Here is a 16,183-nt window from a genome sequence, read left to right as displayed (position 1 = left end):
TGTCCCTAACAACCACTTTAAGAAGCAATAAAAATGTTTTCAAATATAATAGGCTACATGGAATTGTTTTAGAGCACATGAAAAGTGAATAAAAGAGATACAGAGCGATCTTTATTGTTATTTTGTGAGATAAACCGAAACTAATCGCTCTCCTTTGACGTAAACGCTGCGGACCAATCGATGTGTTCTGAGGTCGATTCGTTGGGGCTGGGACAACTGTTCCTCCGTCGTCACTCGGCTAGTTTGGTCTAGTAAAAATGGCGAACCTCATGTAGGGGTCGACCACGGCTGCCTGTCACAATTTCTCCACTAACACAGAGTTTATCCTCCACCTTGACACCTCTCCTGTGAGCCATGTTCACTAACATGGCTCTGCGGACCGCCCTGAAGTCCTCGGCCGGTGTTTTGCGAGAGGTTTGCTCTGCTGCGCCGGTGAAGCCCTGGACATGCAGCTCTGCGTTGTTAACGGCACCGAGAGTCAGCTGCGGTAAGTAGCCTAGCCTAACGTTAATGTTACCGTTACCGAGCCGGGAGGAGAGAAACATGCGGAGGCTGCCCGGGTCTGTAGCAGCACACAGGTGGCCAACACATCTCTAAATACACACCTGGCTGTTTACTGCATCTCTGTGTCCACGTTAGTCAGGACACCGTCAGTCACCCTACACGGACAGTAGTGGGCAGTGCTGAGAGGACATCACATCATCTAGCCTACTACCTGTCACTCATGGCATTGGCAGCACTTGTAAATTAAACAGTTAATGATGTTTGAGTGTAAGGATAATTAATAACCATGAATATTAAAGTCTTTTGTCTCCTGATTTTAGTCTTTACCTGGTTACATTTTTACCTTAAACTGAACCTCCTAACAACAACAACAACAACAACATACAACATGTAGCCTTATCTGTGTTTACAAGTGATTTAGCTTGTAGCCTAGGGCAGAGCGATAGATCGCTCTGGCCTAGGGTTACTCTTTGACTTGAATGCTGCTTTAACTTGTAGAACAGTTGTATTAAAATCCTTTAAAGTTTTTAAATCATCTAATATTCCCATCATGTTAAGTATCATGCCTGGCATGATGCTGGGCTTTGGTTACCAGCACAAAAGCTGCTCCACAGCCAGGAAAGAGATTAGTTCAATTTTATTAAAACATAACAAAATTCATTGAGGCAAATGAATTATATAGAATTGATTTAGAATTTTATTTGACCATTTCTTTTGTCCATCTTTTGTATTTCTGACCAGATTTGACTATGATGATGATATAATGTAACACAATACATTTTATTTATAAGCGGGTTCTTAGTCACCTAAGAATACCATACAATGGAGGTTACATAAAATAAAAAGCAACATACATCAGAGCTATAGCTACAATAGATAGAACACACAATATGATATTTACACTATGAATCAGGAAAGGAAAGTCTGAACAGGTAGGTTTTTAGACATTGTGGACCCAACCACACTAAAGGGGCTGTCACCCACGGTGCAAAGTCCAGAGAAGGTGGGTGTTAGAGGAGGGGGTGAACAGACAGAGAGGAGTTGGGGTCTGAGATGTCTCTAATTATATGTTGGTGGGAGACATTTTCCACCTGTAGAAAATGCAGCAGTGGGTTGTGACCACAGGGGGCTGTTAAAACCATATTAGTGTAAACACACAACTGAAAGGGACTCTGTTGCAACCAAACAAGCATCTCAACAGCCCATCTACCGCCCATCTCTGCTGCAGAGCTTATGTTGACGACTCAGTTACCTCTTTTTCAAACGTTGCTTGTGTGTTGCCTGCCTCACCATGCCTCTTTTTCTAATGCAACATCTCTTGATTCATGATCGTACCTAGAGCAGCTATACTTTCATTTCCAAGTAGAGCCAAGTCAAGTAGAACACTATAACTCATTTTTCTCACTCTATTTTTGTCTCATTGTCACAGAGGTACCTGAACTAACTCTCTTCATGAGTCACCGCATCAATAAACAAATCCTGTCACTTCAAATTCTAATTATGACAATATTTCACATAAATGCCTTTTAGGATAAAACGATAAAATGATCGCATTTAGCCTAATATTTAAAAATATAGGCTATATGCATCTGGGCTGACGTGGAAAATGACATCACTTCTTGATGTTATATGACATGATATTGAAAACCACAGTCCCCTTTTTATCTGATATATGCCTCGCTGCTCTATTTGGTGGGTGGGACGGACATGTTTCACAGATTATCTTGCTCGTGCTCTGAGCTGTGCTACTTTAACTAGATCAATAGATAAGTTATCATCCGGTGAAATTTGTCTCTCACAACGCAGTACAAATGTTTCTCTCACTACGAAGCTCACAATGGAGACGTATTACTATTATGCTAAGTGGCACGGAGGGAAATATTTAATACTTAACTTGACGTTGAGTTTGGTAACCAACAGAAAACATGCTCTTTTCTCACCCTGGTCCTAAAATGGATAATTTATTTGCCTAATAAGTTTAGGTATGAAATATTTGCCTTAATAGAAACATGGCAGTCAGCATCATTTGGGATCAAATACTTTGTTTAACCACATGTTAACTATCTATGGCCTCCTTTTGAGTATAAAGCTGTATGGTTTAGAAAGGTTAAGCTCTGTCACTGCATTAGTGAATTGCATAGATCACACATTTAGTGTCCCATATTAGGTGTCAGTGTGGTAGTATTGACGTTCAAACCAGCTTTCAACACGGATGCATCATCACTGAAACTGTCACAGATGTCTTGAGTCATCCTTGTAGTAGACGTAGTAGAAGTTGCTTTGCAAATTTGTTCCCATATAGTCAGGGTTGACTGGCAATCACTGATGGTTCACTGTGTCAACTTTTGTGTGTGTGTGTCTCTCTAGCAAATGTAATGTGTTCCTTTGTCTAGCAGCATTAGATTCCCCTGTTCTTAGGCAGCTGCCAGGCCTCTTCTGAGCTCACATTAACCACCAGCCCTTTGTCTATGTTGTCTTTTGATGCCTCTATTGTTTTGTCCACTCACTATGTTGTTTCCCCTCTCTCTTCAGTTGCAGGAAACTTTGCTATTCTACCACCGGTGAGGCATTATGCTCGGGGTGCAAAGAAAAAGAAGACAGGTATCTTATGAGGCTGCATCATCGCTGACCTTTCCATATTCTGGCATTTTTTGAAATGTCCTCACCCAAATATTTTGTGTCTTCCAGCCCCTCCAAGTCAACTCAGTGATCTCCCTCCATCAATGCTGAAGATGGATTACTCAGCCGTACCTCTCGCTCAAACGTACATGCATACCTTACATAAAATGAGTAGAAATAATTATGATTCTTTACATTCATGTATTAGATTAATGCACTACCTTTCTAAATGGATGTTTTCTTGTTAACAGGACTGATGATGTTATCAAAAGACTTCTTTCACTGGAGTTAGCATGTCATGTAAGCTCTCTTTTCTCAACAGATTGCTTTGTCATTTATATGCCCATACCCATGCTAGTAATTGATTATAAGACAAAAAACCGCACTGATGTGGCAGTTACAGGTACAGGAAGCTGAGTGTTCTGTGTTCATGTCCTCAGAGTGAGAAGCTGCAGCTGAAGAAGGAACAGCTGGTTGCAAAAGTCCAGAGGGATGAGAATGACCGCAACTCGGTGGAAGTGCAGGGTGAGTTGATTTGCTTTGGTGTTGTACATGGTGTTCTTCCTGAAGCACAGAAATAAGATCTAGACTATTTTAATAGTATGTTGGTTGACTCCACTTTTTCCTTTGTCTTCTCCCTCAGTGGCTGTTTTGACAGCAAGAATCCGTAACTATCAGGAGCACTTGCAGAAACATCACAAGGTGAGTGAGGAAGTACCGTCAGCATCATCATCATCAAAGGGGAAATTTGTTCTGTGGCCAGTTTTAATGAAAAAAAAAAATTGAAGATGACGTAACATTTAAGTCAGTTTGCACCATTAAAGAGCTGTTAACGTATGAATATGTCCTCACATTTCCTTTGTCTTCCTGTGGTGTTGAGTATGTGTGAACTACAGGATATCCTGTTTACTCCCCCACATGAAATACAAACATGCGTAGCACAGTCATGGTTGGAAATTTCCATGTCACATGATAACATGAGCATTTTGGTTGAAAATGACATAGTTAAGGAATACAGGTTGTTTGAGTTTTTAGACTGTGTCTGTTAGATTTATAATTAATTGTTGTCACTTGTTGTCCTCGTTTTTTCCTGTATGAGCCCCTTCGAATCACATTAAATGTCCAACCTCAGTGTCTTTATTTATTTATTTTTTAATTCCAGGACAAAGCTAACAAGAGGCGGATGCTCATGGCTATAGACAGAAGAAAAAAGATTCTCAAACACCTTAGGTTGGTTCGCTATGATGCCTTTGAGAGAGTGTGTGAGCAGCTGGGCATCACCTACACCTTCCCACCAGAGTACTACAGACGTGTTACCCGCCGCTGGCTGGCCAAGAAGGCACTCTGCATCAAGGTAGCAAAGACGTTAGCCCGTTATTCCGCTCCGTGTAGGGGAGTGGTGAACATGGTCGAGGTGTTGGGTATTGCGAAGGTGTTATATCTCTTCTGACACTTTTTCATATGTCTCTTCACAGGTCTTCAAAGAGGTGCAGAAGCAGAAAGCAGAGCAAAGGCTTAAGATGAAGCAAAGTTTATCTTCCACAGCGTCAGAGGCAGCCAAAGCCCAATAAAAGACATATAACTGTATATTACAACTAAACTTATTATCTTTACTTCTACACCTGTACATGTTGTAATGAGTCATGCTGATAACCACCCGGAAATATCATTTAAATTGTTTTGGTTTCAGGTTGATGTCAGATGTGTCTGAAAAAGTCAGAATTAAATGCAATAAATGTTTAAATGAGACTTTGGATTTTATTTGTGCTGAAATAAATTACTATTAATTAAATGCATGATACAAGAGGAATCTGCATGAAGGTGGCTGTTGTCCATTTGTGCAAAGTGTAGCTAACTCAACTAGAGACTACTTAGATCTGTCAAAAGCAAACTTCCTGTAGTGTCATTTTTTATCAAAAACTACTAAAAGATATGTCTTTTGACATACATTGCGTAATGTTAGATGTTGCAATTACGGTGCTGGTAAGAAACCTCTCAGTGTGTCAGACCACACTCTTCAATGGCCTTGAAAGCATCAGTATAAGTGGTGAAAGGTCTATTAGATGTAACACAGGAGCCAGAGACAACAACAAGAGCAGTTGTGCAATATTGTGGATCCACTGCAACTCAGTTTATTCCAAATATGCCTCAGTTATAGCCTCAGAAATCAAAAACATGGTCAACATCTTGTTTCCAGTCTACTGGATAACAAAACATATACCAGAGATATCACCATCACTACCCTCTCACTGCTTTACATACAGGCTCCATTATATTGCAAATGTCCATTAATGAATCCAGTTACTTCATATCTTAGTTTTTCCAGCATTAACAAGTTAAGATATGTTTGAATGTGACTAATGTGACATGTTTGTTTCTTTATTTGGCTTAAATTAATCAGAAAACAGGTTTTTGGCGTTTTGTATGGCTTCAACATTTGAGTAAATGTAGCCATTACTTTGCAGAGGTGTCAAAAGTGGTTTGAAACCCCATGTGACACAAAGGACGTGATGCATTTGCGTTTTGAGTTCTGTGAAAATGTGGTCAACTCGATACTCGTCAGTTTCATATTTCTCTGAACCCTGCTGATGATATGCAAGGTTTAAAAAAAACATTAAAAATGGAGGCTCCTAACAGACACATGGACTTATGATCTGTCCCTATACCCACGATCAGCCTCAAAGGAGAGCAGCACTTCTCTTTTAAGGTCTACGGTCGGTTGCCAGTGAATTACCACAGATCTTTGTCATCTTTGGTGAGACACAGCAGTATGTGAGCAAAACAGGTTGTCACAGCTCTGGCTCGTCACAGTTTCCTGTGCGGTGTGGAGTTTGTCAGTTTGATCAGTGTGAGTGCAGACTGACAGATTCTTCTGGTAAGTGACACCACTTTTTCCTCTCATAGTAGGTTAACATTAGAATTCATTGCAAATTTACTTTAAATGGTAATTGTTCATGTTCGGAAGCAAGATTTGAAAATTGTTCACTTGTGTTAAAAAAAAGTTGTGTGTTCACATTATTACTGTTCATCAGCATTGCTACAAGATAAACTGGAACTTTGCAAGTTTTTTTTTTTTTAAGTTTTGGTCAGCTAGTTCATTTTGATTGTTAAAGTTTGCACTCATGGCTCGTAGTTTGATCATTTTTACTTTACTGTAGTGTTATACCAGTCACAGTGGTGCACATTATATTTATAGACCAATATGATCTATCTCTGACCCAAGTAAGGGCAAACTCAAATATTATGTGAGCCATGTTTTTTTTTTCTTCTTTTTTTTTTTTTTTAAATATTTAACATTTTCTAGGTCAAGACTGTCAAGACTAAAAGAGTTAGGGTTAACAGGGCTAACCTGAGCAGCCACAGAGACAGAGAAGTTGAGCTATTGCATACCTATTGTGTTTGGAAGACAATACAAGTGCATTTCTGACTTCAGGCAAAAGCTCACATAAACCAGTGCTGTTCAGAAAGAGGCCCTATGTCCGCTAATATACTATGTGTTACGAAGGGAAGTTTCATCAATGCTGACTGAGCTGTGGATAACAGATGTAATCTGCATTAGGGTTCGAGCATTGACGACAACTACTCAAGATTGATTCAAGCCATTTCCCTCACAGCTTTTCCAGCTACAACAAAGTGCACTTTTTCTCTGTTCCAGTCCAGTAACAGCTCGTTGTGTTCTTACAGGCAACTAAATCAACACCAACTAGGAAATCCAGTGATTAAAAATGTCGAACCCAGTAATCACTCATCAACCAGGAGCAGGTGGCTACGGGACAAATGTCCAAACAGGAGAGTGGAGCACTGGCCTGTGCTCCTGCTGTACTGACTGCTTTGTCTGTGAGTAGATGCTTTATTTTGATATCGGTCGATTTCATCATACAGCAAAGATGCATTGGCACCACTTCACTTATTTTCTAAACAACTAAAAACATTTTGTTTTACACGTTCACAATTCAATTTCTGTTGTGCAGGTGCTGTTGGTTGTCTCTGTCCGATTGCACTGAGCTGCTACACGGCAAATAAATACGGAGAAAACTGCTGCTTGGGTTGTGTGCCAGGAGGCATGACAGCCATGAGGACTCACATGAGGCTGACCTATGGTATTCAGGTATGTCCCACACTATTCATTTATCATATTCTCCACACTTTTGCTGTGGTCAGTCACTGGCTGACTGCTTTCAGTATTACCTCTTGTGAAAAACAGAAACTGCACATGCTTTAGAAATACTGGGTGTTCCCTAAAATTAGGTAACCTCAATTGCAGAACTGAGGGGTGGCCTTCTGTGTTCTGATTTTTTTTTCTCTCTCGTCTCTTTTTGCAATCTCATGACCACAGGGAACGGTATGCAACGACGCCTTGATGACTTTTACCTGTGGACTTTGTGAGGTGTGCAGGATGGCGCGAGAAATCCGCATCAGGAATGGAGATATTACATTGTAACATGACATTAATGAGTATCTGTTTGATTCCAGCTAATCAGAGCACTTAAATTCACAATTGTTCTGTCCTTTCATATCCAGATTGTAATTTCCTTTTGTAACCTTTACACACTTGTCTTGCTTTTGTAGAAGTGATTGTTTTATCTTGTCTCTCATATGGAGACGCTAGTAATCTTTGTAACTCAGTAGCTATATTAGTCTTATACTGTGTGTGACTTTATTACAGTGTGATAAGCCCTATTCCGCTGTAGTGTGAATTATATTTTTCACCCACTCACAACATAATTAACCGTTGAAGCATAAACTGTACAATATTTCAATAAAATCTGTGTTTGTTTAATTGTATTTTCTCCTGTTATTGCAAGTGATGCAGCTACTTTTTTTGATGTCCTGTGGACATAATTGAGAACAGTGTTCTGACTCTAAATAAATGTAAATTAATGTAAACTGTAAGAGTTGTTTTTTTGTTGTTGTTGTTGTTTTTTTGTTTTTATCAGTTTGACACTTTGCATTGCGGATGCATTGGATGCACAATACACTTCACACTGTGGTTAAATAGCATTTTCACATCCGCCTTTACCCCTCCCCTCTCCTGAACGCCATAACGCACAGCCTTCTGATTGGCTGTTGTCTTCGTGGCCTGGCAACCAGAAGAGGCTTTACCAAACACACAGATCCCCCCCATCAACAAGCATCCGAGCTAGCTACACCCGCTAGCTGCCCCTGTTATCTGGAGACACCCGGCCGTCTAAGTACCGTCATGTCTTCACGGACTCTGCCGCTGCTCTTCATCAACCTCGGCGGGGAGATGTTGTACATCCTGGACCAGCGGCTCCGGGCTCAGAACATCCCCGCCGACAAAGCTAAGAAAGGTAGTTAGCTTAGCAGCTAGCCGGCTAACAACACAAATGTCACCCTGCAGTGAAGTGTCTTCGTTGTAATGAGATAACTGCACGTTCACTTCAGCGCGTTTCTCCTTCTACTGGATGGCGATTTCACAAGTTTAGAGAAAGTCAACAGTTAAAGTTACAAGTCAGTATGTTCTTTTGTAAATCCACATATGATTTGTGATCAAGCCATAACTCGCACAAACTCACAGTTTATGTTGCCACTGAAATCAGGAGCCCACTGTAGATTTTACTGTCATTCACAGTGGTTAACAAATCACAGTAAATTCTGTCTACAGTAGCTATAATAAACACACACAATGAATCACTTTTACAGCATGTATGCAGAATGGTGCAAAAGTTATAGATTAAGTTACTGAACGTAAAGTGAGGATAATGCAATGAATAGTTTTTATTAATCAACATCTTACAAAGTGGAGTGAAATAAAATGAAATCAAAAGCTTTGTCAATAGTTTCACAACTTTGGATGTGTGTTTTGTGTTTTTGCCTTGTTGTAGATAAATATAGAAGTGATCAGATGACACAGGTGGTGTTATTTTGTAAATGTCTAAAATGCCTGCCCCCCAAAACCTTTTCCACACTACTATATTGATTTTTATAGCATACATCCACATTATAAGAAGTCTTGAGATGTTTTCAGGACATTATTGCATTTATCTATTTCCTTTCAATTCATGAAGATTCCTCAATAGCTGGCTGGATAGAGGATGACAGAAGGAGAGGTATAATTACAGAGCTTCAGTTTAGTTATGCTACAATGCATTAGTAGCTCTTCACTCTGCTTTGGCCTAGACTGAACCAATGCGCTCCATAGACAAGAGGACTTGGAAAAACATCAGATGGGACCTCGTATGCATAGATCAGCTTTTACATAATGTGCTCTGGTTGTCTTTAAGTGGATGGGACGCCCTTTCACTTACTTTCTGCATATTTCAAGAAGCTCATCCGAGGTCCCCCCCATGCTGTCTGTCACACTGTTTCACTTGTCACAGCTCCTTTGTTTTCAGTTGGCTTCGTTGTGGGTAAGTAGCTCTACAGACAATATGACCCAACATCAGCTTTGAGGAGATAATAGAGCATGAGAAATGTTTGGAAAAGGTGATTGTGATCATTTCTGTTAGTTGCAGCAGTAACTGACAGAAAGCACAGCTTGTGAAAAAAATATTACGATTTTCCTACCTGGCTGCAGACCTGCTTCCATATAGGACATATTGTATGCTGAGTGAGGGCTTTCTATGCTGCTGCTTTGTTAGGGCCTTCATGCTTTGGGTGAAATGGCTTTGGCCAAAATGTAGTGTAGAATGCTCATCTGCCTGCTTCTGAGCCCACGGTGTGGCGATTACACTTGTCTAACCTAAGTTAAACTTCTGTGGACTTCTCTGTTGTACCGTTTGCCTTATTAGTTATGAACGACATCATCACCACCATGTTCAACAAAAAGTTTCTGGAGGAGCTTTTCAAGCCACAGGAACTTTACTCCAAGAAGGCTCTGCGGACCGTGTTCGACAGGCTGGCCCACGCCTCCATAATGAGACTCAATCAAGCTAGCATGGATAAGGTACAGTGATATGGGCCAGCAGCTGCAGACTGTTTTCTAACCAGTACGTTTTGAATTTTTCTGTTCCCTTTCTCCTCTAATTTGAATTTCCGGTCCATTGCACAGACTTTACCCACACACTAGACATGTAATACAATCAACCACACAGTTGTCTTTGTCTTTCAGATCATCAGTATACACACTAGAATGAAATTGTAAACTCAAACATGCTTTGGGTCTACATGACATAAATCTACATATCAATTAATACTGTATATTTATAATACAAGTGTATAGCAGTAGTGGTGTATCTAGTCCATACATCTAATAATACACATGTGGCTCCCTCTGCTGTTTATTATGTAGCAGTTTGTGGATTTTGGTGCATGAGACAATCAAGTGATGCATGTTCCCCTTGCAGCTCTATGACTTGATGACCATGGCATTCAAGTACCAGGTACTGCTGTGTCCCCGGCCGAAGGACATCCTCCTTGTGTCCTTCAACCACATGGATGCAATCAAGGACTTTGTGAAAGACACTCCCAGCATCCTCAGCCAGGTTGACGAGACCTACCGTCAGCTCATAGAGGTACGACACGTGTGGAAGAAATGGGTAGCAACATTACACATTGCCTACTGATGTTTGCTGCAGTGTGCTGCTAGATGATTGAGGTTTTGGCTTTTGGTGAAATATAGGTCAAACGTTGTAAGGTTAGGTGAAATGCAAAAATGCACCAAAACGTATGCAGCATGCGCAGCTTGCAACAATAGGAAACACATGTCAGTGAAAAAATATTATCCAGGCTAGATGAAATACCAGTCAAAATAAGGAAGATGGCGTAAGTCATCCAATCCAACTGCAGATAGGATATCAGAGTAATGATGTCAGCAATTAAAAGTGGCAGCGGCCCATTCACGCCACTAATAGAAACTGGCCTTATATAAATCTACAGCTGCTAGTACATGACGGTACAGTATGTCTCTGTCAAGTTCATCTCCCCTTTCCTAAATTTGTATTTATCTTTTATTTTCACTTCATAGATGTACACACCCTTGTGTAGTGGTGAATTCCAGCTGATTAGACAAACTCTTCTAATTTTCTTCCAAGACATGCATATAAGGGTAAGTCCACAATTTTATAACTTTTACCCATGCTGGTAGAATTAATTAGATGTTATTACAGTATTTATTGTTTGGGATCATTTTCCTCACAAGCCTTCTGCTGTATGTCTTTCTTCTGTGCCAGGTGTCAATTTTTCTTAAGGACAAAGTGCAGAACTCCAATGGCCGTTTTGTACTACCCACTAGTGGCCCTGTGCCTCATGGAACACAAGTCCCTGGCTTGATAAGGTATCACTGTTGACTGCTCTTATCCCTCACTAGCAAATAATCTTCACTCTGATGATGAATGATCTAAATATAGTGAGATAAAAAAGCTTTGTGTTAAAAAAAAACATACCTTTGGTCTAATGTTTGCCTTTTTCCTTGTGATATACTGTTTTCTGATTGTTCACATGCACTGTAATCTGATGTTAAGTAGGCCTATCTGCAGCTAATTGCATTACAGAGGGTTATTGAACAAGTCTTTGCACTTACTAAATTTAGATGTGATGTATGTTTAGCTTGGATCATTGTATGTCTATTGTGAACGGACAGTTTAAGGGTGTCACATAACTTCTTTCATCAGATAGATGTTGTGTTTTTGTGTCTGGTATTTGCAGGATGTTTAGCTGCACTGGTGAAGAAGTGAACAGGCTGCAGTTCAACAATGGAGGAAGCTACTCCTCTGCTGTCCGGGAAGGATCTTTTGAGATATTTGGAGACAGGGTCACCAAACTAGGCACAAACATGTATGACTTTATGTTCTTTGTGCAGTGACAATGCGTTAATGACCATGGCCAACCAGGTCATGAGGTATTTAAAGGTATTAAAGTACCTTAAGTCAAAGGAATCTAGACGACGTTCCACCACTCACCTAAGATATTGTATCATTCTCTAAAGTTAATTTTGGTCAACAGTCGACAGTTGAGAGATGTCGGGGTGTGTATATAAGCCCATGCTGTTGCAGTTCATGGTCCTCCCTTTAACCTCCAGGCCACCAGGGAACTGAGGGTTTGGTCACATGTGCTGACTGTTAGGGGCCTTTAGGCATTTAAACTGTGGTTTTAAATGTTTTCATAGACCTTTGAGGATGGGAAGTATGGGGAAGTTTAAATGCCTCAAACTCCCTACAGTACCTCTCTGCAGAACTGATGAAGTCACTTGGGTGAGTGGCAGCTGTGTGTATTATTAACCACCCTGCTCCTTAGCCCTTGAGTTTGTTTATTATTTATACAATTATAGCCGAGATAGAGTATTGACATTGTATTTCCAAAGACTATGCAAAAGAACCAGCTGAATTAAGAATTTGAACTTCTGTAGCTCGTTATCTTTGACACTGTGTTGTCACTGTGTTGTTTCATTCAGGTACAGTGTGAGTCGTCCGGTGGAAACCCACATGTCCGGAACATCAAAAAATTCTGCTCAGCACACAAAGGTAAAAGTAAAACTGTTTTTTTTTTCCGTGAACAGTGTAACCATGCATACTTTTGCACTGTTAATACACAGCGTCTCTTGTGCTCGGAAAACAATGTTGACTCCAACAGGTTTGACCTATGTACAGTGTCCACAATGCCTGACATACACAGGAATCTGGTGAGGTAATCCTGGTCCAGAATGATAGTCTGCTTCCTGGTGCAACATCAACACCAACATGTTTAGCACAAACATACTGAAGTAAACAATCTGCTGTGTGTCAACAGGTCAATGCTGCTCCCAACCCTCTGGCCAAAGAGGAGCTGAATCTATTGGCCAAGTTAATGGGGGGGTTGGAAGTTCAGAAACCAGGAAATGCAGACACCGGTTTCCGAGTCAATCTCTTTGCCACAGATGAGGAGGAAGAGTGAGTCATTTGTGTTTTGCTGTGAAACTTTTAATTTCCCTTGTGTAAAAAAAAAAAGAAAAAAGAACTCATTTTAATTTTTGAAGCTAAAATTATGACTCTCCTTTATTACAGAGAAGCACTGATATCAAGACCAGATGAGCTTTTCTATGGAGTCATAAACATCCAAGCAACAAAGGTAAAGCTCATCTCACAATCTGTTTGGTGCAGGAGAAAAAAAAGTACGTTCTACAACGCTGCTCAACCCACAGAATATTTTTCTCCCTCATTTTGTTGTGAGAGTGCACAAACAACACAACTGACCTCAAATGAAGAGTGCTGATTACAGTGTTTAATGAAAGTGCACGAGAAGTCAGCATGAGAGATGACTTTCTGTATGTCTGACTAGAGGTGGTGTTTGATGAAGGCTGCAGTTAAACGAGCCTCCCCTCCATCTATTGTGTCCACACATTCTGCAGAATGCTAATCCCCATCTTTACCCTCATTGTAGCCATGATGCTTCTTTTGTTTTGCACTGTCAGTTTCCCTTTTCACAGCCTCTTTTCCTTGTGTGCCTTGATTGGATTACTGCTCTCCTCTCTCGACTACAAGTGCATCTTGTTTTTGTTTTTTTTCTGGGAAAGGAAATCATGGCAAAAACCTTAGTTTAGTTTACTAACATGCCTGCAGTCTGATAACTAGTAGGGTGTATTTTACCCTTGATAAAAAAAATAAAAAAAACATGATTGGACCCCCATGGCTGAATGCTGCTTATCTCAATCATGGATTTAAGATTATACAAAACAGTGAGTGATCAGATATGCAAGGCTTTGTCATTCAAACAGGATTTACTCTAATGAGGTGTAAATGCCTGTGCCCACTCCCAACACTATGTATGATTGGTGGATAACATTGTCTTCCAGGACCAACAGGCCAATGCTGAGCTGGCCAAGATCATGGGAGAGTTCACCGAGTCTGGAGACCAATCTCCCAGCGCCAGCAGCAAAGGAGATGACCTTCTGGCCATGATGGATGGTCTGTGACATGTCACCCAGACAGAAATGCCCAGGGGTGGGGTGGGGTGGGGCACAATGCATCGTCAGCAGTCCGCCCCCCTGCAGACCAGTCTGCTGTCTGTACCTGCACCAACGCTGCAGCAACCTCACATGCGGCCGGAGAACCTTCTTCTTTGGGTGCTTTTCACATGCAAATGTGAGAAGGTGTTTCCATTGGTTTTCAAATGACCAACTGCAATTAGCATAGTTAACAACAAATAATTTGTCATGAACCAAGCTTTAAGCTGTAATACACTGTAATAGAATGTTTGCTGTAAACAGAGGAGAGTTTCAGTGCATCAAAATATACAGTAGGTCTATATCAGTGTGTTGAATGTGTGTTGTGATAGCGAAACATCTGTTTGTTTAAAGTCAAGATGTCACATTTTTTAAATCTGATTCAGACTGTACGCTAAATGCACATTGGACAAGGTTGTGTCTCTTACGTCAATGATATGTTAGAATTTTAGAGGATTTTCAGGTTCATCATCTGTTGTTTTGCTTTTCTTTATTACACAGTGTGAAGAGGGAGTTTCTTAACTTCTGTATTCACTGATAAACAAGTGAGATGATACTGTGGGGAAATCAGAGGAAACCCAAGTGCTCTTTCTGTCGATGATTCAAATTCCGTCAGAACTTAATTTTGGTAAGGTATGTGTTTATCTGACATCATGCTGTACTACCTTAAAAATATTATAAGCATCAACAGTATGAGCAAGTTATTTCCCAGTACTATGTCATGTCCCTGAATATTGAGATATGGCCCAGATGTGCACTCATTATAGAGTGCATAATTAGTAGAGATGGATGCAATATAAGGAATTGTCTAATATGTAAATATGTTTATGGCATACTTTATTTATTTCATTGTATTGTTTTTCTGTGTATAGGAAAGTGCATATTGCTGCAATTGTCAAATTGTTGAATGTGCAATGTAGGATTTTTAATAAATAGTTGAACATTTCATTTTTTTTTAAAATTCCTTTTTCATACATATAACATGAACTGTATCATCGGCTTGGGTACTGATGCAATAGAGTGTAAATAATGGTATAAATCCTGTAAGAGCTTGTTGTAGTTGATAAGATGAAACAGTAGGGGGAGCTGTCAAACCTTTCTAGAAATAATACCACATGTGGTCTGTTCAAACCAACTATGCCATAGCAGTAACACTTTCTCAAGAATGCACTTAAGGTCATAAGTCAACTCCTGAGAGCAAGAGTTAATACATTTTTCTCTAATTCACTTTAAGAAAGGAAAGACACATGTAAATGAACACGTGTTACTTGAGTGTATTTATTTATACCACTTCTACCATTTAACCACCAAACCAGATTATTCCAAGCAGCATCTGCTTGAGTATCTCCCCCTGATACTCCCACAGATTTACAATGACAATTGCTATAGCAACAGCAATCTGTACCCACGATATTTGTGTGCAGTCTGCTTGGGAGTCAAAATGAGACTGATAGTCTGCACTCCCCCACTCAGCTACACTCAGACAAACACACAAACACCGTGCATACCATGCAGGTAAAACATGCCGAGACATTTCTCTGAATTGATTTAGGGGAGGAGGACTCTGGTGAGGAGGTCTTCCCAATAATCTTGGCAAAGGAGAGGCAAGAGACACAACATGCCTTGAGGATACAGCCAATTTGAAAAATAAACAGAAACTGGAGCTCGTGCCAGTCATCCTACAAGGCTGAACTCACAAGAAAACACCTCATACCCTATATATACCAATACAGAGAAGTCTGTTTGTGTGGCATATTGAAAGAAAGAAAAAAAAAAGTGTGATTTCTGAGATTATAAGTAACAGTCCCTTTTTTGATGTTCCCCTTTCAAATGTTAGGAAACACTACAAAGCTTGTTCTGTTATGACCACTGGAAATATTACAAATATAAAGATTTACAACTGTAAAAGTCTTTAATATCCAGTCAACCTTAGTTTTCCCAAACACACCAAAAGAGCATCCAAAACACATTTCTCTGCAGAGACCCTGCATTCTGAGTTATGATTCAGTTTCCTCTTTAAAAACAGTGGGCAGAGCACTGTAAAGCCACAGGCTGACAAATGTTTCATGTGGCTGGGGGCTTATGCTCTGCTGAGTCAAGGCAGGAAGACTGGTGCAACTTGAATAACCCTGTGCCATTTCGCCTCTGCGTCTGTCACACCTGCCCACTGGTTTGAAACTG

General features: G+C 40.3%; 3 protein-coding genes across 4 annotated transcripts; all 3 read left to right on the top strand.

Annotated features, from left to right (window-relative positions):
* Nucleotides 1-250: 250 nt before the first annotated feature.
* Nucleotides 251-4,872, top strand: mrps15 (mitochondrial ribosomal protein S15). Its single transcript, XM_085802432.1, has 8 exons — nt 251-487; nt 3,037-3,105; nt 3,193-3,268; nt 3,375-3,423; nt 3,564-3,648; nt 3,767-3,825; nt 4,286-4,477; nt 4,599-4,872. The coding sequence occupies exons 1-8, from the start codon at nt 355-357 to the stop codon at nt 4,692-4,694; spliced, it is 759 nt and encodes a 252-aa protein (XP_085658558.1). The 5' UTR covers nt 251-354; the 3' UTR covers nt 4,695-4,872.
* Nucleotides 4,873-5,781: 909 nt separating this feature from the next.
* Nucleotides 5,782-7,903, top strand: LOC146972340 (cornifelin homolog). The gene is made up of 4 exons (XM_085802431.1): nt 5,782-5,998; nt 6,808-6,960; nt 7,095-7,231; nt 7,460-7,903. Exons 2-4 carry the CDS (start codon nt 6,849-6,851, stop codon nt 7,562-7,564), a joined length of 354 nt encoding a protein of 117 aa, XP_085658557.1. The 5' UTR covers nt 5,782-5,998; nt 6,808-6,848; the 3' UTR covers nt 7,565-7,903.
* A 292-nt stretch (nt 7,904-8,195) lies between these two features.
* oscp1b (organic solute carrier partner 1b) lies at nt 8,196-14,950 on the top strand. Of its 2 annotated transcripts, none has more exons than XM_085802429.1 (10): nt 8,196-8,435; nt 9,876-10,030; nt 10,431-10,598; nt 11,051-11,131; nt 11,256-11,359; nt 11,731-11,859; nt 12,476-12,545; nt 12,811-12,950; nt 13,065-13,128; nt 13,853-14,950. In XM_085802429.1, the coding sequence occupies exons 1-10, from the start codon at nt 8,324-8,326 to the stop codon at nt 13,970-13,972; spliced, it is 1,143 nt and encodes a 380-aa protein (XP_085658555.1). In that variant the 5' UTR covers nt 8,196-8,323; the 3' UTR covers nt 13,973-14,950. The 2 variants fall into 2 exon arrangements, with proteins under 2 accessions (XP_085658555.1, XP_085658556.1); XM_085802430.1 differs by having other exon boundaries at nt 13,862-14,177.
* The last annotated feature ends 1,233 nt before the right edge of the window (nt 14,951-16,183 follow it).

This window comes from Trachurus japonicus, chromosome 16 (genome assembly GCF_045865225.1).
Source record: "Trachurus japonicus isolate A0001 chromosome 16, Traja_1.0".
NCBI lineage: Eukaryota > Metazoa > Chordata > Actinopteri > Carangiformes > Carangidae > Trachurus > Trachurus japonicus.
Note: the sequence above shows the minus strand (reverse complement) of the source record. Positions and strands in the feature narration are given on the sequence as shown.

Excerpts from the sequence above, each read along its gene's own strand:
- mrps15 (XM_085802432.1), top strand. The coding sequence starts at position 355 with ATGTTCACTAACATGGCTCTGCGGACCGCCCTGAAGTCCTCGGCCGGT. Across the intron at positions 3,424-3,563 it reads CACTGGAGTTAGCATGTCAT|AGTGAGAAGCTGCAGCTGAA; the intron begins GTAAGCTCTCTT and ends TCATGTCCTCAG. Across the intron at positions 4,478-4,598 it reads AGAAGGCACTCTGCATCAAG|GTCTTCAAAGAGGTGCAGAA; the intron begins GTAGCAAAGACG and ends GTCTCTTCACAG.
- LOC146972340 (XM_085802431.1), top strand. The coding sequence starts at position 6,849 with ATGTCGAACCCAGTAATCACTCATCAACCAGGAGCAGGTGGCTACGGG. Across the intron at positions 6,961-7,094 it reads CTGTACTGACTGCTTTGTCT|GTGCTGTTGGTTGTCTCTGT; the intron begins GTGAGTAGATGC and ends TCTGTTGTGCAG. Across the intron at positions 7,232-7,459 it reads GGCTGACCTATGGTATTCAG|GGAACGGTATGCAACGACGC; the intron begins GTATGTCCCACA and ends TCATGACCACAG.
- oscp1b (XM_085802429.1), top strand. The coding sequence starts at position 8,324 with ATGTCTTCACGGACTCTGCCGCTGCTCTTCATCAACCTCGGCGGGGAG. Across the intron at positions 11,860-12,475 it reads ACCAAACTAGGCACAAACAT|GTACAGTGTGAGTCGTCCGG; the intron begins GTATGACTTTAT and ends TGTTTCATTCAG. Across the intron at positions 13,129-13,852 it reads TAAACATCCAAGCAACAAAG|GACCAACAGGCCAATGCTGA; the intron begins GTAAAGCTCATC and ends ATTGTCTTCCAG.